Source organism: Electrophorus electricus, chromosome 14, assembly GCF_013358815.1.
Source record: "Electrophorus electricus isolate fEleEle1 chromosome 14, fEleEle1.pri, whole genome shotgun sequence".
Classification (NCBI taxonomy): Eukaryota; Metazoa; Chordata; class Actinopteri; order Gymnotiformes; family Gymnotidae; genus Electrophorus; species Electrophorus electricus.
Window position 1 is genome coordinate 3565074 of NC_049548.1, and position 26414 is coordinate 3591487.

Genomic DNA, 26414 nt, shown 5'->3' on the forward strand with positions numbered 1-26414 from the left:
AGAGAACTAGACCCCAAAAGCCTGGATGAAAGCCAACCGTTGCCACGGTGACAGAACTTGTGCCGCCTGCTTAGAAATCTCTTTGTATGTTTCCACGGCAACAACTGTAGTTAGGTGGAGAGGGGGTGGCAGTTGGTTGGGGGTGTGGGAAGTACTGTGGGTATCAGTTATTCACATGCCCGCATTGTTGATGCTCCGACATGCACTGGCACGATTGCCTGTGCCAAATCCAAAACAAGGGCATTAGTCAGCAGTGCAGGCCTGCAAGCGAACAGAGATTAACAGCTCTAACTAGAGTTACTTAGAGGACTTCCTACCTTGAGCACTAGATCAGGGCTATGGGCAGGGCTCCTGTCGTCCTCTGACCATAGCAACTGCGGAGGGAGCAGGACTTGGGAGGAATCGAATCTTGCTTTTGAAAGGAAGGCAGCATTAATAATAATGTTGAATAAATACACTCACGCCTCTCATTATGAGTGCGGAGCACACAACCCCACCTGCTAGCAAGTGGGACCCAGCCAGGAAAGAGGGCTAATGATGCTATACACAAGCAAGATGGCTTATCAGAGAAAGGCAACGCTGCTGGCATTACACATACACACACGCACGTGCACACGCTCATGCGCACGTACACACACACACACACACACACACACAAAGCTATGAACTCAAAAAGAGGCACATGCACAGGCACATGGCATATGTGCACAGCACAAGTGTAGTGTTTTCCTTCAGAGCTACACTTCTTCATGCAATCAGCCTCCTGTACCTGGGTAAGATGCATGAATGTCCACTGCAACACCATTGCAAGTTAGAGAATAAAGAATCAATGGACTGAACCCAAAGATGTGCTTCCACTTAGATGATAAAATCTTTTTACAATAAGGATTGTTCAGTTGAATGCTATCAGTACAGGATCTTTGTGCATTTTAAAAATTCAAATGTTTTCTTCAATACAAATGAACATGAAACACAAACATGTAAACTATAATAAATAATAGGGTAAATTAGCTCCAACACTCCCTAAACTCGTATTTTTTATAGTATTGTGACAACTTTGGCTATGCAGTTGGGTTTTATTTGTTCTTAAATACTGCTTTTGGCATTTTGCCAAAGGTTAGTAAGCTCTCTATGAGACTCTTCTCATTCAAACTTTTGTAGGATGGCTTATGTTTTTCACATCACTCACAAGCACAACAAGCAATCATCAATCAGTGGCACACTCAGCCACTTCCAGGTGTAATCACTGCGTGTATAACTTACTGTCTAAGTACCTGTAATTACCCACAACCCCTACCATCTGATTATCCTTGGGGAACAAGAAGCATTTAGCATACGCAGGAACAGGGCGGGCTTTGTTTATTCAAATGTGAAATGCTTTCACTTCAAACTTAAGAGTGAAATTTCCCCTCCGTTGATTCAAAGACGTACGTACCGGTACCGTCGCCCAAAAGAAGGGCGAAGGAAAGCGAGGGTTTCGTGAGCGCGGGCGCGTGAAATGAGTACAGCGGGGCCAGGCGCCCGCGCCTCGCCGCGCGCCCCTCCGTCTCCATGCTAATTTCCACACCCCAGGCCAGAGCCAACCTGGCCGTGCTGCCTGGGCACTTGCGCAGGGCCCCTGGCCAGCGTTAACAGATGGCTGAGCGGGTAACCAAGCTGCTAGCGCTGTGTTCAATGAGATGTGCATGTGATTTCATCTTTATTTGCAGCGCCCCTCGAGGCCGAGGAGCTATCTGGGATTCTACGTGATGAAGAATGAACTTTCGCCTTCATACATTTTGCATTAAAACAGTGAGACGGAGAGAAAATAATTAGAGTACTAAGGAATATTTCAAAACCGATTTTTTAATACCAGGAAATATTTCAATAGTTGCATGTTAGCTGTTGTACAATATTTCACTTCTTCAGCTAGTTACTTATTTTTTAACTCAATATACAATATAACATATGAACAGGATGGAATAGTCATACCTTCTGTAAAGCAAACTTCCATAAGTAGGTTGCAGTACAGCACAACACTGAGTTACTTCACTCATATGCACCCTCTTAATAGTCACATCTGTCTCCACGACAACACACACCTGGTGCCCAGTCCCGGTCATGCGGTTCCTGGACGAGCAGGTGTTCTTCCCATCCCATGTCCAGTCACATCTGATCAACTGGAAGCACATCAGCAAGAAGCCCCACGATACCATGCTTGACCACATGGCCCCAGAGTGCCACACACACACCTCTCCCACTCCTCCCATACCACCCGAAAAATCAGCTTCACTGAACATCTTATGAGGTGAGAAATTTGTCTTGGTTGCCTGATGAGTCTATGTGACCCAGTGCTCCAAGTGGTAGGACACTGAATCTTTAGAAAATTGGGGCTGAGAGTGTCCCTTACCATGAAACAAAGGAGAAAAACGTTAGAAAAACAGCAACACTTAATATCCTCTCATTGTCATGAGCAGATAAATAAAATATTGTGTTTAATATCACACACAGTGCAAGTAAGCCAAGTGCCCAAAGTGTCTGTAGGATAAATATGAATTTTTCCTTATGATTAAATTACACCATGCAGGACATTTTAAACTTAGATAAGTCTGACGAAACACTTCATGAAAATGTGAAAATGGCTTTTATATTTGTATTTTTTATATTTGTACTTTTGTCGAAGATATTATATATAAAAAAGAAAATGTGCAGATTATGTAGAAATCCACTAAATGTAAACAGTGGAACTTTTTTCAACATAATTAGATCTTCTCCATCTCCCCATATCTAAAAATATATCAACAAACCACAAAGAGCATCAGAAATGTAAACTTCTTTAGTTTTGTAATTCAAATATAAAAACCTATATCGTCACCTGGCAATAAACATACAATACAATTAAAATGACTGTTAGAAGGAATTGAAGCCTATACAGATTCTACCAGTGTATTTATGAAGCTCTGTTACCTTTGTTCTTAGGTTGTGTCAGAAGTCTGAGAAAGAGCATGACAACATGTTATACCAAGCACACTAAGATGCATTCTGCATTACAGCACTCTGTGCTACACGCACATATATGTCCAAAAGCCTGATCTCTCGTCACGCAGTACGGGACAGGTTTAGAGTACCAAGCACACTAAGATGCATTCTGCATTACAGCACTCTGTGCTACACGCACATATATGTCCAAAAGCCTGATCTCTCGTCACGCAGTACGGGACAGGTTTAGAGTATCGTCTTTTTAAGTGGCATTCTCTTTCCTTTATTTCACCATAATGGTACTTTAAAGACACACTTGAATTTATTTATGTGCACATTTGTGTCTGTGCTTATGTGTTTTGATCACATAGGGAAAAAAGGTTTCACTGATTCCCAAAACTGTGTTTTGATTCTCATGCATAATATAGTGGTCATCTGTCTAAACAAGTTAAGCGCCACATGCGTAATTGGGCAAACACTTTGGCATGAACAATCCAATCATACTGACACAGCAGCTAATCAAAAACACATTTGAGCTGTGTGATGTGAGCTCAGTTAAGCCTAAAATGCTAACATATTTGAATATTGCGTTTGATTATTTCCTCTAGAACAGAGATGGTCAACTTGGTACTTAAAATCCGAAATGGAGTCCTGGATTTTGTAATCACTAACACCTGTCCAAGAGAATGTGAGCTCAGTGGTTAAGGTACTCTGCTAGTAATCAGAAGGTTGCCAGTTCAAGCCCCACCACTGCTCCCTGAGCAAGGCCCTTAACCTTCAGTTGTAATTGTAAGTTGCTTTGGATAAAAGTGTCAGGTAAATGTAACTGGCGTAGGTAAAATCCATAGCATCTGCAGGTCTCTGAATATTTCAGGTCTGTGACAGATATACTGCCACTAATTCCAAAATCCAGGACTGGATTTTGACATTGAGCTACAGAGTAATACTCCACAGAATATCACTTTTATGTTTTGAGTGTTGTTTTTTTTTTTCAGAGTGAAAAGAGAGACAGCAGAATTTGTACATTTATATTTTGCTTTGAGCAAATCAGCAGACAGAGCAGAGTGTGCATGTTGCCTAGTTACTGCTGAGTTTCAGTTTAAAACTTTGTGTCCTATAACAGAAACACCAGTGTAACAGAATGAATAGATCAACTCCAAGATCTGTACAAGTACCTTATAAGAGTTAAACTGTGACAACTTGAAAACTCACCTTACTTGTTGGCTTCTTTAAATAGAGAATGTGGACTTTATAATTACAAGTATTAAACTTCTTTTTTATTCTTGCATAAAGTGTCTCAAGTCCTTTAAAACAATCTTCTTAATAATCTCATAATTCAATTATAAGCACAGTGAAGTCAACACAACCCAAGCATGATGCAATAATGTGAAACAGGCTCAGCTGCATACCCACAGCCACTCACCATGTCAAGGAAACACGGGCCCTTACTTCCTAATAATGGGTCAGTCAAAGTATATACATGAGTTCATTGACTACAATAAGATATCGATATGAATATTCACCTGAAAGCAATTTGCAATTTGCTTCAGATATTTGCAGGCAGTTTGGAGGTAACTGTTAATGTTCTGTAATAATCAGAAATTACTGTCAGTGGGAAAAAGTTAACTTGGCTATAAAACATTACACATCACGGTAACACATGTTTACAACCAAGTCTTTAAAAAAAACATAAACTGTGAAAGCAACAGCAAAGCTCTTTGAAAGTACACATATTTCAGTAGGTGCAATTCAGGCCAAATACGAGACTGTGAGTCACACGCCTAGCTCACAATTCCCATCAATATCAGATACCTGAGGAGTTCGGGTTGATTTCTTCTGACGGGAATGTTCCCATGCACTGGAACCGGCCTCGTCACTGGGGACCAGTGGGGTTTCAGGGACTGCAAGACGTGTCAGCTGAGCTGGCTGACAACACACCTGGAGCTCAGGAAACAGCTGGAGCCAATCTCTGTCTCCATCACTGGGAGGAGGGAGGGGGGTAGGATCTGGGTCCCTAGCCATGTAGGTGTGTGCCTGCAAACGCTCAGGGTCCCTGGGGTTCTGCACCAGAGAAATCCAATCAATCTCTGTCTCTCAGTTATGCTTCTCTAGTAACAGGCTCATTTCTCTGGAATGCCTGTGGCACTACAGAGGTGTCTAAGTCAAACATTCAGTGCTTGCTTTGTGCTAGATCACACATCTATACATTTATATACATTTTCTATTTTGTATGAGGGCAGTATTCCTCCTTGAACAACCACCATCAAATCTGACTAGATCAGAAGTTGAATATTGCCATGCCATGGCCATGACAGCAATGATAAGCTGTAAATGTAAGCTGTAATGAAAAGCAGTATGTGTGGATGTTGCCTAGATTAGTTTAGTGTTTTGTGAGTTTGCCTTCAAAGAACACAGCCAAGATTCATTAGCCCACTGAGACATCCCAGAGCTCAGCACGGCCCTAGGGAGCATCACACAACAGGGCTTTCGCCTTTGATCTGTCCAGCTATTGTGCTCAGTTTATGGAACCTTGTTTGTGAGCTCAGCTCACCATGTTCCAACACAGCATACCCCTATATCTGAGTGTGTGTATGCGAGAGTAGGAAACTAGCTCAATTAAGGAATCAGAGTCATGGGATAAATGCCTATCCAGACTATCTATGTATCACTGCTGTGCTTGAATTATATTTTGCATCGGTTGTAAGTCATGTTGGATAAAAGTGTCTGTCAAATACACAAATGCAAAAGTAAATATATGCAGTCCAGCAGAAAACATGGAGCTGTCCACGGTGCTGAAAGACTGAAAGCAAGAGCTGGGACTAGGCTGTGCATTCATGATTAAAGTCTGAGTTATTATCTGAAATTCAGTTAAGGCATCACAATTGCAGACTCACAGTTGTGTGCAAGACAGACAGCTAAAGTGCAAAGCAGACATAATCCACAAAAAATGTATCCTTACTCTGCAGAATTTCCTATGCATTCACTATATGACTGGCCGTGAATATTAAAATATTTACCGCATTTACCATTCATAATGCTGACAGCAAATACACACCTAAAATTCTCTAAAATATGATCATGAGAACGTTCATCTTCGAAGAAGCACAAAAAATCCATCATGTGAAACTGCTGGTGAAGTTAAGCGAAGCCTCAGATGGGTCACCAGTGGGGTGAAGTTCAGCTCTACCTACTGCTACACTCCACAACAGACCAAATCTATTTCCATATTTATTGTCCATGAGGGCAATGAATAAATCATAGACCGAGCTAATGGCCTTTGTGCGTCGTAGTAAACCTTGTTTTTAATGAGCTTCATTAAGTTTGCCTGTTTGAGGTTGCAGAAAACGCCAGGAGTGATTTTTTTTTCATTTGTACTATGACGCTCTCTGGATCCCCCTCCCCACCCCATTCAATTCCACTTTGATACCGTGCACCCAACATTGGCACAAAAAAGATTAAAGACAAAGATTATAAAACATCAAGACCCAATATAAATACCAATTAAAGCCAAAGCAGAGTGAACTCTCAGGCACTTGACACATCCGCTCAAACTCTAAGCTTCATCCAGACAGAAACCATAGGGAGAGGCATGAGCTGTTCAGGCATAAACAAACTCTGAGTTCAGTCATGGCACCACATGGGTCATTATTTTTAAAGGATTTCCTCCACTAAATCTACAAGGCAGGGAGCATTACCTACATAAACATCTGAAAGGAAATGATTGGATTAGCCGTGCATGCACTTGGAGGGAGTCCGTTTCTGCAGCCAACAAGGGTGTGCACGAGCGTGCGAGCAAGCGAGTGAGTGAGAGGGTGAGTGAGTGAGACAATGAGTGAGAGAGTGAGTGAGAGGATAAGTGAGTGAGAGAATGAGTGAGAGAGTGAGCTTGCCTGTCTGCCAGTGAGGGTCAGCAGGGGGCTGGGGACACACCTACCGCACAGGCGGGGCCAACGCCTCCACAGATTGCTCAGAGCAGACGGTCAGTGGCCTGGGTTAAACACCACTCGCTGCCTTCTCCTGCTAGTAGATTATCTTTTCTGGAGTACAGTGGAGATACAGGGCAAGCAGAAAACAGTCCTGGGAGCAGAGAGCAAGGAAAATGGCAGAACAGCACACTGTATCAAAGCTAAGCAATCGCGGCTGTGCAGACAAAACTGCACACACTGCAGTAGGGGATGAAGACTGAGTGATGAAGTCTTGTATCCAGGGCATGATGTTGGATAGAGTTGTATATTCAATGGACAGAGCTGCACATGGATCTCAGCTGAGGCAGAAGTGTTGGGGCTGACCCCCGCCATAGAAAAAGCACCTTCAGTCTTGGAGACGATGGTGCTCGTGCACATTACCTCCGGTGACTGTGCTGCTGCTGTTTGGCAGATCTGTGAGAGTTGACATTCCTCAATGGCATCTGCACTCCCTTTCCTTACAAAAAAACACAAATACACACTACAATTAGCCCACATGTACAACGCATCTTTGCCTCAAAAAATCAGACTAAGACTCAGCTAAGTGACGCGATTTGTGTATCAGAACTGCAAAGGCATTCCCAGTTTTTGAGGTCACAATTTTATACTAAACAAGCAGAGTTAGCAATGCATCACTGTGTGCATAAAATTACATGGTATGAGGAGAAGATCAAAGGGCTGATAGTGCTGCCGTGTCCCGATCATTGATAGATGTGGAACCTAAGGCAGATTACAAGCTGGTGATTATGCAGAAAACACAACACCGAGTGACTGATAGGAGATAGGAGACACCCTATCAGCACCGGCAATGAATAATGATCTTTGATCTGAGGTGTAATTCATTAAAAAGGAAACCCATGAATTATGTAGTTAGTACAATATGTTGTCTGTCAGTGAAGGAGAACAATACAGCATGAAAGGTGAAAGGGAGTGGGAGAGAGAGAGAGAGAGATGCTGTACTGATGTCATAAAATGGGACTATACTTCCTCTGAAAGGCTCCTCTATCTCAGATTCCACGCGGTAATTTTATGTTCTCCCCCCAGAAACAGACTTCAGAGGCCTGTAAAGGCCAGCAATAAATGCTGTACTAGAATCCAGCGAAGTTGTAAGAGTTTCTGGAGTTGGAGGGAAAAGTTTCACTCTCTGAGAGCGGTACATCTTTCCCAGACTTTTTCATCATTTTAGAATTACAGCACTTTCTTTTGTAGGGCAACAAAATAACCAAAGTAATAAGAGTAAATAAGTCTATAAGCCATGAACAAAACTACAGTCCTCTGATGTCAACCTTTCTTCATCATCTTTAAGGTGCTTTGCCAAGTCTTTTTTACGCCAAGTATTTACTATTTTAGGTTTTCTTTAATCAGCTCAAATGCCTGATTGGAAATAAATTAGAAGAAGGACATTGGCAGAACTTATTCCATTTTTCCCATTTATACGATCCTTGGTTAGTGTGTTTTAGATCATTGCTGGAGTCTGGGGCTATTTTACAGAAAAGCCACGGTGCCTGTTCACTCTTCTGAAATCTGTACTCCATCTTTAGTCACATCAATAAAAATGAATCAGCCGTTTCCAGGAACTGACCTGCATGGCTAGAGCCCAGTGTTTCTTCCTGTCGAGGTGGACTTGGAATCAGCGTGTTTTTCTTTTTCTTCTTCTTCCATTCCCTAACCAATCTTTTCTGGCCATAAAATATGCACTTTCTATGGAATACTTATTGCACTTTTTATTATTGTTATTGTGTAATCATGCTGGTTTTGTTTCTAATGATGGGTATGTATCTTATTGTCATGGTAGGCCAGTCATCCAGCAGGAGGGACACGTCCACTCCTGCTCAGGACCGCACTACACACCTGACCCGCTCACAATCACCTGATTATTAACCCAACACAACTGTTTCTTATTTTCCTCTTTTCATTTAAGCTCACAGGTACCTGAAGTCAGCGTTGCGCATTAGTGGACTATAGAGCGACTACCGAGTGCCACCGACACGCTGACTTCTCCTTGTGTCTGCTTTTCCTTTTTGTCATGGGCAATAAAAACTAGTTGAAACCTCACCTCTCGCTCCTTCTGTGCCTTGTCTGCCTGACCACGCCAAGGTGGCCTTCGTGATATCCAGGCTTACGGGGAAAGCCCGTGTCCGGGGCGCAGCCCTGGTAACCAGCTCCTCGCCGTTGCTGAACGATTACCCCAGTTTCATCTGGGAACTCAAGGCCACGTTCCATCACCCTTGCCAAGGAGGAATCTGCGGACAGGTCCTGCTACGTCTGAGGCGGGGTTTGCAAACGGCTGCTGATTACGCCATGGAGTTCCAGACGCTGGCGGCGGGAACACGATGCAATGCGCCAGCTCTCGTGGACATGTTCATAGGTGGCTTGAGGGGAGAGTTACAGGCTGAGCTTGCCTGAAAGCAGGAAGCAGCTACGCTGGATGAAACCGTCCACCTGGTCATCACCTATGACTACCTTCTGCAGGAGCATCGTCATCACTTTCGTCGTGGGTCACCCCATCGAGAGGTTACTCCACCGGCCAGACCGGCCGAGGTTTCAGAGGAACCCATGCAGCGGGGCAGCGCCAGAGTGTGACATAAGCCAAGGGCACAGAGAGGAGAGGGATTCGGTGAGTTGCTCCCAGCTCTGTCAATGTTCCGTATTCCGGTAAAGATATCGTACAGGGCCTGTCCTCTCTCCCAGGGACTTGGGAGCAGTTGGGAATCTAAAGGACGGGAGAATCGCAAGGAGACTGGGGATAAAGGCCGTTTCCTTACCCTCCCCGCTACGTGCACCAGTGCTTGACGGAGGACCCGTGGGCTCTGAGATCATCACTCATGTCACTCCTCGTGTACGCCTAGAAATAAACGGCGAACACATAGAGCGCATATCCTTTTATTTACTTTCTTCTTCTTCTCACCTTCTCACATCAGATCTTCCCTGGTTACGTTCTCACAACCCTTACCTGTCATGGACCGAAAACCGTATCCTCACGTGGGCGCCCTCCTGCAATAGGTATTGCTTCCCTAACCGTGCTGTGCGCCTCCAGTCTACATCACTAGAGAGTCCCGAGGATGTCAAAGACATCGTTGTCCCTCAGGAGTACTGAGACCTTACTGAAGTATTCAGTCCCATTAAAGCTACTCAGCTCCCTCCTCATCGTGCATCGGATTGCACCATTACCCTGAAGGAGGGAGTCGTCCCTCCTCGAGGAAGAGTGACTGATGGAGCAATACATAAAGGAGGCTACAGCTCAGGGTTACATTCGCCCCTCCACACCTCCCACATCAGCCAGTGTATTCTTCCTAAAAAGAAGAAGGATGGGGGTTTGAGGACAATAATAACAATAATAATAATATACCCCAATGAACTATGAACTATTGGTGAAATATCCAATACCCTCTTCCCCTGCTTCCAACTTCACTTGAACAGCTGAGGGGAGGCAGGTATTTTACTAAGCTAGACTAACAAAGTGCATACTACCTCATATGTGGCCGAGAAGGTGACGGGGGAAAACAGCCTTCAGTATGTTATCAGGACACTATGAGTATTTGGTTTTTCCATATGGTCAAGCCATGGCTCCCACTGTATTTCAAGTATACATAAATGAGGTCTTAAGGGAGTTTCTGGGTAGATTTGTCATCGCTTATATTGACGATATCCTGATTTACTCCTCCTCCCTTGACCAACATGTGCGTGATGTACGTGCAGTTCTCCATACCCTGTTACAGAACCAACTATACTGCAAATTTGAGAAGTGTGAGTTTCACCGAACAAAGGTGAGTTCTCTGGGGTATATTATTAGGGAGGGTAATGTGTACATGCAGTCCGGCAAGGTGGAAGCAGTAACTAGCTGGCCTCGACCTCAGGCGTGAAGGCCTGGAACTACAATGGTTTTTAGGGTTTGCGAGTTTTTATCGGAGATTCGTTAGGTTCTTCAGTACCCTGGCCAGACCCCTCACTGACATGCTTCGGGGCCAAGCCAAAAGGATTAAGTGGACTTCCAAGGTGGTAGAAGCCTTCGCAAATCTATAAACGGCTTTCACACTCGCTCCTGTTTTGCAGCAACCCAACCCTGAGAAACCTTTCATGGTGGAGATCAACGCCTCGGATGTAGGAGTTGGAGCTGTGCTCTCCCGGTATGGGGGGAAGGAGGGTAAGTTGAAACCCCTTGCCCACTTCTCTAAGAATCTAAGGCTGTCAGAATGGAATTACGGGATTGGAGATTGTGAGCTCCTGGATATGAAGCTGGCGTTCGATGAGTGGAGACACTAGCAGGAGGGAGCATGACACCCCTTTACAGTGATCACGATCCATAAAAACCTGGAGTACTTTCAAATCACCAAAAGACTAAACTCTAGGCAGGCATGGTGGTCACTCTTCTTTTCCCGGTTTGACTTCCGTGTTACCTATAGACCGGGAGATAAAAATGTAAGTGTGGACGTGGAACAAAAACTGAGTGGAACAAAAGTTTAGCAGACAGTAACTTGAGTTACTTAGTTTTCACAGATTCCAAATATGACATCACTCAAACAAAGCCATGTAGTGACTCTTTCATGGTGTTAAATACACAACTTTTTTTTTCTACTTTCTGCTTCCACTTAAAAAAAAGGTGTTTTTTTAACAGCCTCTGACCTGCCTCCTGCCAACATTCTTTATGCAAAGTGCAGCTACATTAGCAAACCAATTACTTTGAGGGGTCTGACCTCTGTAGAGTGCAAGTGCATGTAGAGAAACTGAAACTGTGACAAAGATACAGAGAGAAAACAGTAGATAACTGGACACTAGAGAGTTGTTTAAATTCTTAATTGATATTAGTCAGCGATAGGTATTACTACTATAACTGTAATATTACTATTTCGGTTTTTAATTGTCATTACAACCTTGGTTGATTACCGCGATTTAAAAAACCTGACGTTAAATACTCCGCCGAAGTTAGCAAGTCTCCCAGACGCAACGTGTCTTTGTTTTGTGTCAGTGAACACATGGCGGAAGGCACAGATAGAGCTCCTGACATATTTCAGCCTTCTAAGGGGACTCAGTGAAGAGTAGTCGTGAGACTTCGGAATGGAGGGCAGGGTTTGTCTGAGCTGCTTGATCACAGCTCGTCAGTAATGTAAACTGAAGGTTTCGGTGTTACCTACTGTAAAACCACTACACGCCGTCACTTCTGTAGTGCAATCTGCACTTCCTTTTTGCCTCAGCTTCAGAGATGAATGGCCATTAAGAATGAATACCGTGTGCATTTGTATTTGAATATTTGTGAAACAGAACAATGTTTGGACCATTTTACTTTATGTATGCATTTCAAGTTTCAAGTTTGGTTTATTTGTCACATACATAGTCATACACAGTATAATTCGCAGTGAAATGGTGGAGAGTGCTCTGTCCACACTGAGGAAAAAGAAAACAGGGGTACATAGAGAAATATAGATATTCTATATATGTACAAAAATATATTAACAATGTATCTACAATATATGTATATTATGTTTATATACACAATGTACAATGTATATGGTTGTGTATATATATGTACACAATGTATAGAATGTACAGATCCATTTTGTAAAATGACATATTTACATTTTCCATTGTAACTACAATGTAATGTAAATAGATGAAGTTCAGTAAATAGTTAAACAAAGTCTCGCGTTTTTGCACTCTTTAGTAATATCGTTATATTCTGAAATGGCCTAAAATGAGCGTATTATACCAAAACGAGCAGAAAACAACATGCACAAGAAGCCTCGACTCTTCACCTTTGCGCTTGATTTGCAGTGACTAACACATCCTCCAAGTCCACACTTGGAAATTCAACTCTCCAACCAGGCATGGGAGTGCTGGCACTGAGGGTTTAACCTTTATATTTAAAAACATGGATCTGCGTTTCATTTTAGAGTGTTTCTGTAGGTTGAGAAAGTAATATCATCCAAAAAAAAACACCTAGCAGACTATTGTATGCTAATTGATTTCAACAGACAACAGATGTAGGCTATCGCATTCTTGTGATGTGGGTATTTAATAATACAAACAGCAATAGGCCTAATAATAACAACACAACAACGGCTTTTACGCTATTGTTTTCCACATCGTCGTGTGGTAACACATTATGCAGTTTAGTAACTCAACACAATTCGTTAATTTATAATCCAGCAGTCGTGGAACGGGCTATAAAAGTCTTCCAGCAGGAGAGAAACAGTACTTGCGTCAGTTGTTGGGTTGAGTGCAACTACGATCATTATGTCTTCATAAGACTCATTTGTATTTACAACAACAACAACAATAATAACAATTCCATAATAATATAATACTGATAACTGTGCTAATTTTGGTCACTATAATCATATTATTTTTCCTCGGCTCCCATTTCCATTGGGATGTGTAACGATGAGCGGTAAGGAGGCGGACGCATGTGCGGAAAAGAGCGAGATTTAATTGGGGCACATCCAAAATCAGAGTCATTATCGTAGTCCAGGGTCAAAGAGCCAACACGGAGAGCACGGGGATACATGATAAAACGCGACAAGGGCTAAGATACACGAGTAACAAAACACAGAGGCTAAAACTAAACACACGGGAGCAAACAGGGGAACAGGCTATAAGGAAACACGGAGGCTAGCTGAACACAAAGACACAGAGTTCAAAGAAACCACCATAAGAATACACATGCAAACACAACGAACCAACCACATGCAATAAATCAAAGACCAGCAAAAACACAGACAAGAAGACATGGTTTAAATACACAAACGTAACGAGGGACAGGTGTGGAAAATCAAACGAGGGGTGGGAAAACGAAACTAAAGCATGGAACCAGGGAGTGCAGGAAAACCATGACAACAGGGACGCCAGGAGGGTGGCCATTCGTGACAGGACAGAGGCTCACTGATTTATGAATTTTTTTTTTTTTTTAGCATAAATAAATACAACGCACCTCCTTCTCACAGACATTGAAAACCAACTCATAAATCTATTCTTCTAGTCAAAATTCTGTCCTCAGTTTTGCAGAGCTACTCAGTAACTCAATAATAAGCTATAGGTCACAAAGGCCATTCAGGCACAAAACATGGCATACAATGATGGTATTTTCTTATAATCGGTAGCTGGACGGCATGTGGCGAACATGATCCATATTGCTAGCGCATCTGTGATATGCATGTTTGCATACACAGGGGACTGAGTGGGACGTCCGTGTGTGTAGACACTGTGCCTTGGACACTGCACTCATGTTACCACGAATTACTTTAGGGCTTGTGACAGCGCAGATGTGGCAGCCATTACTGGGGCATTCTCATCAGTCCATATGGAGCAGATGCCTTCATGAAACCCAGTACACCAACCACTCCTCCCCAACACACCCACACAGAGCCCCATATGGGAACGCTCCAGAAAAACTGAAGATATCCTCCAGAAAAATTGACAATTTCTTTTTACCCTTTTACTTCATTCTTATTGTCATAATGCCGAGATATCCAAGTTTTTTTATAGACTGTACTCTAAAAGCCAGACATACTTAAAAAAAAAAGACATTTGAAGGACTGAATCTAGAAGAATTGTACCTATTTCCAGAAGAAAAAAAAACAATTACAAATACATATTTTTCTTACTTTCAAACCATTGGAAGTATGAAACTCCTGAGCCAGTAAAACATAGCAGCCAAACACCAGAAGTGATTAATGCGCTGCTCCACATGCAGGGTTGAGAGGCCAGGCCATTTACAGCAGCCTTGGTACCTCAGACCTGAGCAGAGAGAGCGAACCACCTTGAATCAACTGCGCAGTCTGACATGAAAGTCTGCCGTCATACAGAATGCAAATGTAGTCACTCACTGTGCTTTTGGAGTGGGGCTACATTTATTCACTCAGTGAAGTATGTTTTCCAGTCGTTTTCAAAATGATGTTCAAACAGACATTGGTGGGTTTAATATCTTTGCAGGAAAGAAAAAAAAAGAGAAAAGCCATGTTTCCATGGTGATGTGCAGTGGTACATGATTTTCACACTGGACATAGAAGGGCCTGAATTTGTGCACAAAATGGCTTCCTGAAGACATGACACATCATCCAAACATTTTATATGACAAGAAGTAGTAATAATAGCTGAGGTCTCCAAAAAAAAAAAACATTGAAAAGTGGAAAATAACCACCTCATAGTGGTATGAACAGCCATTGGGAGACACAATGCCACTGCGATTCTCTGACCACAGTTCCCGACCACAAAGCCACCCCGGCGGGTCAAGCAATCATGTGGAGCCCCATGAGCAAGCCACATCCGATCAGTGATGATGGAGCTGCCAGGAGCTCGCTTCTTCTCACCACCCTCCTCAGCCCATGCAGCGGGGGCTTACGCAGTCTGACAGGCGGGCGCATGCGATCCGCCCGTTCCATTAATGGAGCGCTCTCCTCCAGTCAGAGCGGAGATGTCTGCCGGCCAGCGGAACGTCTCCCCGCTCCCAACAGCTGGCTCTGACACTCGTCCAAACATGCCGGTTAAGGCACAACTACCAAAACCAAGGAACGAAGCGCATATTGTTCCCCACTGTTCCTACAGTCAAATATTACATTTTGCAAAAGCAAATGTGGTCTCACAGGAACATATGGAAGGTAATTACACAGTAACGCAAAGGCACTGTGTACTCCACGACAGCAAAGCATACTGCCGGAAGCGCCAGCCTCAGCTGTGAGCACAGCCTGATAGCATGTCTCTTCTCTGATGCCTTCACTTGGACAAACACTACAATTCTCTGGGATAAAGGCGTGAAAGGTCACAAAAGAGCTCAATCATACCTGAAAAAAGGAGCATTCAAACTGCAGTATGAAGTGATCTGGTCTAGTACAGAAGCATGTTTATCTGGAGTTTAACTGGAGTTTATCTCTGAGTGCCTCTGCTGCCCAGAACCGATTGAAAGCATCTCTTCAAAAATACCCCAGAGATAAACATCTATTTACCACTCACACAAGCCTTTAAATTGACAAACTGACAAGCACATCAAGTGAAATGCAGCCTATCGAGTCGAAATCCTCTTTGGGTCCCTCTCACTTCTCTATTAAATGTTTAGTTGCAGTCATTTTTCTTTTTCAATATATTAAAAAGCTCAAATCTCAAATTCTTACAATTTCTCTTCATTGGGCAAGAACAGTGCATGTTGACTCCCTGAGCTGGGAGACGGCTAAACAGTTCAGTCCTCCTCAAGGTCAAAGTGCTTTGTTGGTGTGAAAGAGCACGAGGTTCACCTCCAGCCTCAGAAACGTTGCTCGAGGGACTCCCAGCCAGGGCCAAAGCGAGAGAGAAAGGGTCTACGTCTACTAGGAACAGGATCCTTCCACATACGAACGGTGGCAGGCGCATGTGGCAAGATAAAAAGCAACTGTAGCATGAGAAGGTGAAGGGACCCACCTGGCATGTGTGCAAGAGCAGGAAAACACCACAGCAAATGAGTGTGAAATGGAGTGCGTTAGCATGGAAGCTTACGAGAGGAGCCAGGCACAACAAAACGTGAGCTTCTGGTGCCCAGAAAAGAAGAATAAAAACTTTCTGATGTTCTTTTAAAACAAAGTTTTTGTGCAGTACATTCTGGTATCTTACCTTATGTTGGCGCAGTAAGTTATGTTTTTGTCAAGTCTGTTCGTTATGAAGAACATTCATCTCTGACAGCAGAGAGCTTGTAATACAAGAGTGGGCATGCCGCTAGCAGAACGTCTGATCGCTCACCTGCACTTCCCCATCAGGCTGCAAGCAAAGTGCTCAAAAACGCTTGACAAATGGGGCCGGCCCCCATCACTCAGCTGTCTTAAAATGAGTCCCGACAGGACGTCTGCCCTCATCTTGTGCAAATGCAGGGCACCACTTCAGTATAGATGCATGGCAGAGGTCCCCAAAAGGTTCAGGTTGACACTAAAGACCCAAATTGTACCTCCTCTGACCCACAATGTGACCTGAACCAGGCCTGCTATAAGAGGAACATGGCTGCTTTAGTAAAATTAGAGGAAGAATGAAACGTGAGCCCTTAGCCTCTGTATCAGCCTGCTGTATCTAGGGCAGCAGATTGTGTCCAACCCCATTCTGGGTAGTTTCGGTTTTTTTTGGCTTTGCTTTCGCACTCCTTTGAGGTACTGGCACTCGCCATCAGCTACCACTCGTTATGATTAAGTGGCTAATTAGACAGTGTCCCGAGTCCTCTGTCTGCTACACCATCAGAGAGTAGATTTTCAGGGGCGGCACACAAACTCGCCGTGCAGCTGCACAGGACAGGAGTTCCACTGTGCTCCAGGTAAGTGGACTGAAGCCCCTGTGTGCCTGTGTGCTTTCCACATGGTGTTTATAAAAAACATATAATGTTACTCAATCAAGAAGACAGAAGTCATCCCATGCTTTCGATTAAGTGACGCCGACACTGGGCCACGTGGCTGAAGCATGGGAAGGTGAAGGCTGTGTGCTAGGGTAGATCATTAATGTGCCTCCGATCGTTCAGAGTCACACAGGAGGGCGCAGGGCTCGTCTACGCTGCCCACAGAGAGAATCCTTCATTACGGCTGCCTCAGACGAGCCCCGAGCCTTAACCAGATAACAGCTACGTGCGCTACATTTCGGACCGCTACTGTTGTTATCACTGTAAAACGTCCTCTAAAATGTCTGAAACGCAGTTTAATAGAGCTTTGGAAACAACCCTAGATCTTGCTCCCCTCTCAACACTCGGCTTGTTTGTATCCAATACTGGTTCTCTCTAAATTAGCATAATCACCATAAATTAGTGATAATTACATCTAGTACAAACAAAGGGGCTGTCTGAAAAACAGCACACAGATACATGCTTGTTACAGGAATGGTCTTTTTGGACTGCCTGTGCTTTTCAGTGGTCCAGAAAAGGGCCTCTCTTTCCATTAATCATGCACCGTACAATTTTATTCCAACTAAAAGGTTTCCCAGACACAGAAGACCTAGCATGGCATGCCACAGTCCCCAGCCCTGTCCGCCTCTTGCATTATGCCCTGTGATCTGATTTCAGTGATCCAGTCGTGGCACGCTGCGTCTTCACCATAATGAGATGTGGTCACGTGAGCCTCTCTCCTTCAACAGTGGCTTTCATCAGTGGCGTCTCTCACTTTCACTGAACTGTGACCTCAGTAGAAAGTGAACAGCGTGTGTCTTTGTGCCAGGCGTACCCAGAACCCCGGAGGCACCTAAGAAGAGGATCCCCGACGTCAATGTAATTAAGTTGACTACGTACGTGCCTGGAAAACTGATCCCTAAATATGATCATGCAAACCACCAGTGTGATCTTCCAGCACAGAGCAGGGCTTCCCTCTTTAACCTCCCAACGGGAATAAAGCGGGTCGGTTTGCAGCTTTTTTCCAGGCAGCCGATACCCAGAACAGCAGATGATCCCTGAGCTACAACAAATTACCATCTGAATCTGGCTCATCCTCCCGACCCAACTGTTTATGCAGATGCCGTGTGTACTGACAAAGCCATCGGCAGCTTCTCCCTATCTGGCCGTTGCCTTCGGTCTGACTGAGGAGCCGACGGGGGATACTGCTGGTGGTGAACCTTTCTGCCAGACAGCCCTGTTCTCTGCAGGTTTTAAGTCCGGCTTTAGTTTTACGAACGTATGCGTTCAGTCATACTTTCTCCATATTTGTTTTTGCTTCCACTCTGATTCAGATTATGTGTTTAGTATTCTAAATGGCTTAAACACCGACTGCACTAATCACCTGCGGTTTTTAGCTCACAGCCATGTTCCCACACAGCTGAGACGGCCACTTTTTAGTCAGTGTTACACTGGTTTTTAAAAGCGTCTCAGGAGACACGTGTTACTTCTTTTTCATATATTAACACAGTTCCATGTGTTCTGTGATGGTCACTGGTGAAGAGAACCAAATCCACCTTTTGTACAGTCTGTTCTATCCTGCCATTTTCTCCACTATGAAGAAAAGGTCATTTTCTGGGCATTAATTTTGCATGCTGATCACCACTGCCCTCGCTGGCTGTCCGTGTGGCAGCCTGGACACTGTGCAGCATTGGCGGAGCGCTGCTGTGAACCGAAATGACAAGCACATTTATTCAAACAGAGCCAGACGATGTAGTGTATCCCATGTTCTTCACAGAAAGGGCAACGGGCCACAACAGTGGACACTTCAGTTTTCCCGAATCAGGAATATGTCAACTTGTGAGGAAAGTGCACTTTTATTTACAGTGCAAAGAACTGGCACACCAAATCCAATGGATACTCAATTATCCCTCTTTTAGGACGAGGCTACATTATTAACACCTGTGATGATGTTTGTCTATTCTGTTGCTGCCACTGCCTCTTAAGTTTAATTACAGCAAGGTAACATTTTCCTTTTGTTCTGTTCTTAAAGAACCTATTTATACAACATCCTAATGTTAAGTATGGTCACTGTCACTTCTGTCCTGCAGCTAAAGGGCAATGCATGGAAATCACATTCCACTGAAGCACAGACAAGCGACATGTACCGTATGAATAAAAAGGCACGTTCGTGCGGAAGCACATCGAGCTTTAAGTAGCTACAAGCAAGCACACGAGGAATGACCCGCACGGGAAACCGGACAGGCTTGACAGGAACATCTATAATCTGTTCAGCAAGATCACAAGTAAAAGGAGTGTGGGTGTCTGCTGGAGCAACACCTCGCTGGCATGTCATCAGCCTCCAACAGGGCTGCCGTGCAACAGAGCCGCTTCTCCCAGCCGAGGTGGAGAGCGCCACCACCCACCCTGCACCCGCCACTCGTGAGCGGCTACGCCCGCGTTTTCCCGTCAGAGACAAGCATTCGCAGTTCATTCCATATGCAGCGACTGAACAGCAAGGTCATATCTCTGGGCTTTAAATGAACAATAATCTTAATATGAAGTTGATTTTCATCTGTATCTTGCAATAAACTTGTGTGAACACGTAAGGAAATCACTTTTACACAGTCACTGTTAGAGCATAATTACACCATTAATTAGAATACAACATACTCAAGAACAATGAGAAACAAAAGTCTGTATTGTACAGACTTTTATTGCACAGACTGACAAACGGATGATATACAGACAGACAGTCACACACACAGACAGACACACACAGACAGATGAACAGCAGATATACAGATGGACACACAGACACAAACAGCTTTTGCACACACTCAGGATTTTTGGCGTTCTCTCTCAGCAATGGACTTTAGTCACTTTATTTCTTCACCCCTCATTCTCTAGTTGATGAACAAATATATATATATATATATATATATATATATTAATTATTATGTCCTTTGTAACCTATTCTCATATATATACACACACATACACGCAAAGAAGAATCCAGGTGTGTAACTGGTGTGTGCTGTAGCATGAGATGTAGTTATTGGAAGTACACAGAGCACACACAATTTCCAGAGAAACAGGGCATTTCAGACAGAAGTCATTCATCAGTTGTCCTAAACGTCCTGTTTCCCTGTAAACCTTGTGTACTTCACCAGTTTTGAATTTCTCTTCCTTTCAAACAGAGGTCCTTCTCCCATCTGCCTGATGAAGGACCTATGTCTGAAACATCCTGTTGTTTCTACATCTCTTACTATAGTACACTGTTATTACTCACCTGGAATCTTATTTGGACATGTGTGTGTGTGTGTGTGTGTGTGTGTGTGTGTGTGTGTGTGTGTGTGTGTGTGTGTGTGTGTGTGTATTCAAAATCTTGGCAGATTTGACACAGTGTAGCAAAGTTGTATTTTATTGTACTTTACATATATATTCATGTATTCATTTCAATCTTCTTACTGGTTTAAGGCTGGCGGCCATGGCACTGCAAGACGGCTGATAACTGTGAATCTACCCGGGTACAGGAGCTGCTTCACTTAAGATGAACCACCGGGTCCTGTCTGCTGAGTGCTGCATAAGTACAAAAGACTGCAAAACATGTAGAGCTTAAAGGAGCTGAGTTATGGCAACAGGTCCTAACAGACAAACAGAGCGCTAACGCGGACTAATGGCCATGCCATTACATGTGCAATGCATTTCAACAATGTACTCATTTGAATACGATTTCATTTCAATGTACATTACGAGTTTAACAGTCAATAAGCAGTGACATTGTAATTTGTCATAGGGAGCCAAATAAAATGGATAACGCGTTCCTTATGTGCACACAGGGCGTTCCGCTGCGCTCACAGGAATGGGATTTGTTCATTCCTTCAGAGGAGTTCCGTCCACTGACGTAATCACTGTTAGCCAGGCGCCACTCTGCCCTGTGTGGCTGGCATCGTCTTACAAAACACTGGGTCAGCAGAGACGAGTGTAGATCCGAGACATTTCCGCCGTGGGGGTAAAAACAGTTCCCTTTACCCTGACCTCATGGGCCAATACATAAACATTCAGTTAACCCAAGCAGCATATTCAAGTTTACACCGTCGTCAGATGTTTCGCTACAAGCCACATATTTTTTTTCCTGAATACACCATGGACATTTAAGCACTGGGGGGAAAAAAAGATGATTGGTTTTGTTCAGCTATTACGCTGTCACTTAAGAGTACTGTAATATGTTACTGCACCTGACATATAATACAGAATGGTAGGAAATTATATTTTTTTAAAAAGTATGTCCCCTTTATTTTGGTAGAGTGGAGTAGAGGACCATGTGCAAGTTGTTTTACCGTAACGTTCATGTAAGAGTTACATCCTGCTTTGCCCTGATCAACTCTAAGCACCACAGTAACAGAACGCTCCACCACAAAACCCAGAGACAGGAACCGAAGTGGGTGCCGGACTCTGTCCCTGAGGCACTCCCGTGCATCGTGAACTCGGCCGAGCACAGCTCTAACCGCGAGTCCCGAAGGTGGAGACCGCTGTCCTCTTTTCCCTTTCCTAAAGCCCACAGGTCAGAGGGAAGCAGCTCTCCCACTGCAGCTCCTGCGAGCGGGAGGTTAAAGGTCACCGCTCTGGGGCTCAGGGTTGCGGGCCTCGCGGCCCGAACCGCGGCCCAGGCGGGAGTGGCGTGCCGAGGACTTCGGCCGGGCCGTTTTGGTCCCACCGTCGTTGGCACTCGGTGTGTCCCTGTAGACACATAGAAGAGACATGACATGATGGCTGTGCTAATCTGGGTGTAACTCGAGCTGGGTTAAATGTCGTGATTGCCAGGCGTTTAATCCATACTTAACAGGTAATACTGGAAACAAAAGGGTTTTGTTTAACTTTGTTAAAAATAAAAAAAAATTTTTTCAAAACTGATTAAATGCCCTTTCAGAAAACAAAAGATATGTACATCTGGAAAATATGAAATGCAATATCATAATAATACAACAACCATAATGAAGGAAAACCAATAAACAACCAATTTCATTTAAATTCTCTCTGAAAGAAAACAACGCAAACAAAAACATTTATGATCAGGCACATGTATACAAGTTTGCTAAGAACAACACAATGTGGTTGTCAGGGTGATTTATGTTTGTCGGGGGTGATTTTTAATCATTTTGCTGCTTTCGATTCAGCTGTGCAAATCAATAGCTTAAAGGAATCTCTGTAGATTAGCCAACATGCAAAAAATCCCTTGGAAATTTGACTGATATTTTTTTAACTGAAACTGATTTTTCACTCTGCATGAGGCTGTGGGTGTGCTGGTTGACTTCAATGGTCACTGGGAGCCACTGTTGGTCTCTGAGACTGTTAGGAATGGATGTTAACAGCAGCACCACATCCCTGAGGTAGTACAGTGCTGATCAGACACACACACACACACACACACACACACACACACACACACGCACACGTGCATGCACGCTCGCACATACACGTGTGCCATACAGTTAAGATAGCTGCAATGCTACCCCACTCGCTGGCTACCATGACAACCACACTAGACAGGAACCAAGGGAGCTATCGACCACCTGAGAAAATCATGCCCCTGTGGCTTCTTTATGAGAATGCACACAAGGGTGGGTGGGTGGGTGGGTGTGTGCGTGCACACGCATGCATGTGTGTGTGCGTGTGGGTCGGGGGAAAAAAAGACAAAACAAAGACATCAGAAGCGTGGCTGATATTCTGCCCGGAGGGTGTGATTCATGTTGAATCCATGCTGTGGTCCAGCGTCTCCTGCAGGTGGAGCAGGAACGTGGATCCTGAGAGGAGCAAAGTCAGAGTGACTCCTGTCTGCTGCAGCCACTAATGGCCTGCAGGAGATTGGGGAAGAAAGGGCTCAGAGTTCAAGACTCTCTGAGCTTCCTTTTCGCCTTTGACTCCATTTCTTCAGGGCACAGAGACACTCACACATGCAGAAAGAGCACGGGCTGGAACCCAGCTAATAATATCAGCGCTGACAAAGACTTGGCCACGGTGACATGACACGCGACTTTAGTAAGTGTACAGCTCTGAAACACAGACACATGGCTGTAAGGATGCTCCATCTCCTCTAAATACAGTAGTGCACTGCTCTGCCTTCATATCAGGTGTGTGTGTGTGTGTGTGTGAGCGAGCGAGTGAGTGATTGAGTGAGAGACAGAGAGAAAAAATGAGCGAAAGTGTGAGAAAAAGAGGGGGGGACAAAGAAAGGGAGAGAGATGGAGAATGTCGGGGGGAAGGGTGCCACTGAGCAACTTTCAATCAAGCCTGAACAGCAGGGGGAAGTTAGCTGCAGGTAAGTGGGGCGATGCCATCCATCCCTCCTCTCCCACAGACACTATTCAATCTATTCATCCATCTCTGCCTACACACACACACGCACACACACACACACACACACACACACACACACACACGCACACAGAGTACCTCTCCTTGTCACATACACTATTCAGTCTGTACACAAAGAGATGGCCTGTGCTGCAATCTAAACAGCAGACCTTCAGCGATCCATAGCGGGAGCCCCGCAGAATAGAGCTCAGCTCTGAAGCATAGAACAGCCTCGGCCAGCCCTGCGCGCTAGACGCTCACCCGGGGAGACCCATTTAAAGGCGGACCCACAATAAGGAAAGGTGCTCCGGTGAAGGACTTCTTCAGGGCAGACTGAAGGAACGTCAGCCTCCAGGTGCCAAACAAACTTGACGGACAGGCTGAGAAGAGGACACGTGGCGTGCGAGCGGGCACGGGCCACGTGCGCAGCCGGCCACGACCCCCTCGGCTGGCTGCCCTTGAGCCGAGCGTCAGCCGCTTCAAAGTGCTTCCTGAGTGCTGCGGGTGCCCTTTGTTCTAGAAAGACGGTGCCGCAACAGGCCTCGTCGTCCAAAAACATTCTCTCCCCCCCACCCCACCCCCCAATAAGCCAAGACAGCACTGTACTTAGGAGACGCAGGATTCCACGCTCAAGAGCTCACATGCGCGCAGATTTTCAGATGAAAGGGTCGCCTGAGCCGCACTGACACGCTCGCCAGCGTGACAGACAGCTCCTGCTTCGTCGCCACGGGGGCAGGGAGGTGGGGTCTTTGTTTATATTATGGCAGCAGGCTGCTCTGCAGCGGCGTGCGAGAGGCGAGGTCTCTGAAGCTGCTCACTACGCAGACGCGAGCAGCGCTGCTGGATTCAAGGGGGAAAAGGGCTTATAAACGCGAAACAGCAGCCCCACTTAGTAAAGAGCAAACAGACATGTGCAGCTCTGGGACGAGAGCAGCGCAAAAATCAAAACAGCCACTGACAGAGCCGTATGGTATCAAAACAGACACTGACAGAGCCGTACGGTATCAAAACAGACACTGACAGAGCCATACGGTATCAAAACAGCCAATGACAGAGCCACACAGTATCAAAACAGACACTGACAGAGCCGTACGGTATCAAAACAGACACCGACAGAGCCGTACAGTATCAAAACAGCCACTGACAGAGCCGTACAGTATCAAAACAGCCACTGACAGAGCCGTACAGTATCAAAGCAGCCACTGACAGAGCCACACAGTATCAAAACAGACACTGACAGAGCCGTACGGTATCAAAACAGACACTGACAGAGCCGTACGGTATCAAAACAGACACTGACAGAGCCGTACGGTATCAAAACAGACACTGACAGAGCCATACGGTATCAAAACAGACACTGACAGAGCCGTACAGTACCAAAACATATATTATAATATTATAATAACAGCCACATTATAATGTACGTTATAATAACAGCCACTGACAGAGCCGTACAATATCAGCCACACTATGAGTCAGGAGTGCCTGCAAGGATGCCTTGCAGGCTGTGACCCACATTTTGGCAGCACCCGCCTCCACACTCAACCCACCCTCCACCTCAAAACTACCCTAATTTTAGAGACCTACACACACACACACACACGCACACACACACACCTCTCACCTCCTCCACACCCCCAGATGGGCACTTCAACGCCTCATCTGGCTCAACGTGCAAATGGCATCAACCCGATAGCCATTAAAATTAGCTCGCAATCTGCTGAGCCAGGCCAAGGATTCCCTTTGAATTGATCCTGATCGTTTTGATGCAGGGGACGAGGGTTTTTTAATTAATCTCCTGTTTGTAATTGGAGCTGGCTGGGAGTCAGTGTGCTGACAGGAACTCGGTGATAACCAGTGTGTGAAAGGATGGTGAAGCTGATAAATGGATGAGCCAAGTTTGGGCCCTAAGACGGCATGGAGACTGAAGCAGTGAGACTGATGAATGACAGATCCACACCACACGATTTACCAACACACAGGAGGACAGCAGGCACAGTAAATGACATGATAAATGATAGAAATGTGATAGGAAAGTGCTTTAGCTTCTGCTTTCAGCAATGGTCCCTAAATTATGCCAACTAAAATCTCAGTATCAACAATATTGCAGCAGGACTTATTAAACAAAGTCTGTGTGTGTGTGTGTGTGTGTGTGTGTGTGTGTGTGTGTGTGTGTGTGTACCCACTGGCAAAAGGGCAGCAGCTGGAGCAGTGTGTCCTTGCTGGGCTGGGCGGTGAACTCAGGGAGTGTCTGGATCAGTTTGTTCATCACCATGCGCAGGTAACCCTGCAGCTGCTTCCGCCGCTCCTCCACAAACTTAGCATCCTACATACACATACACATGCACGGGCACACACACACACACACACACACACACACACAGCACCCGCAGAGTGAGAACACAGGCTGAAATATTTACATTGTGAACAGACTTGGGTAATTCCTCTGAGCATCAGTCTAGCCTCACATCACATTACACAGCCATCAACGGAGAGACATATTCCTGAGGAACGGAAAGAATGAGAGCAGACTAATAAGAGCTTAGAGTAGAGTAGAGGAGAGGAGGCGAGGGAGTCAGAGAGAGTCACGGTGAAAGAACGACACAGAGAAAGAGTGAAAGTGCGATTGGGGTCGTAAACACCCCTCTGCCCCGCGGGTTCTGACGTGCCACCCTACATATGGGTGATAACAGGCAGACCTCACCCCAAGCCCGTGACATCCAGGCGGAACACACCTGCTTCTGGCCGTGTGGATATCTGTCACACGTCCCTGTCTACCAGGCCATGGTGACCGCACCAAGCCCACTGGAGGTGTAGCCGCAGTAGTCTGTGGTTAGGCA

General features: G+C 44.9%; 1 protein-coding gene across 2 annotated transcripts in view; it reads right to left on the reverse strand.

Moving 5' to 3' along the window:
• Positions 1–20623: 20623 nt before the first annotated feature.
• Positions 20624–26414, reverse strand: part of snx29 (sorting nexin 29) — a 66733-nt gene continuing 60942 nt past the window's right edge. For both annotated transcript variants that reach the window (XM_027006019.2, XM_027006018.2), the window contains 2 exons: positions 25761–25900; positions 20624–21960 (listed from right to left, as the gene is read on the reverse strand). In XM_027006019.2, coding sequence (XP_026861820.2) covers positions 21831–21960; positions 25761–25900 — 270 coding nt within the window. In that variant the 3' untranslated portion in view covers positions 20624–21830. The remainder of the gene's footprint in view (positions 21961–25760; positions 25901–26414) is intronic.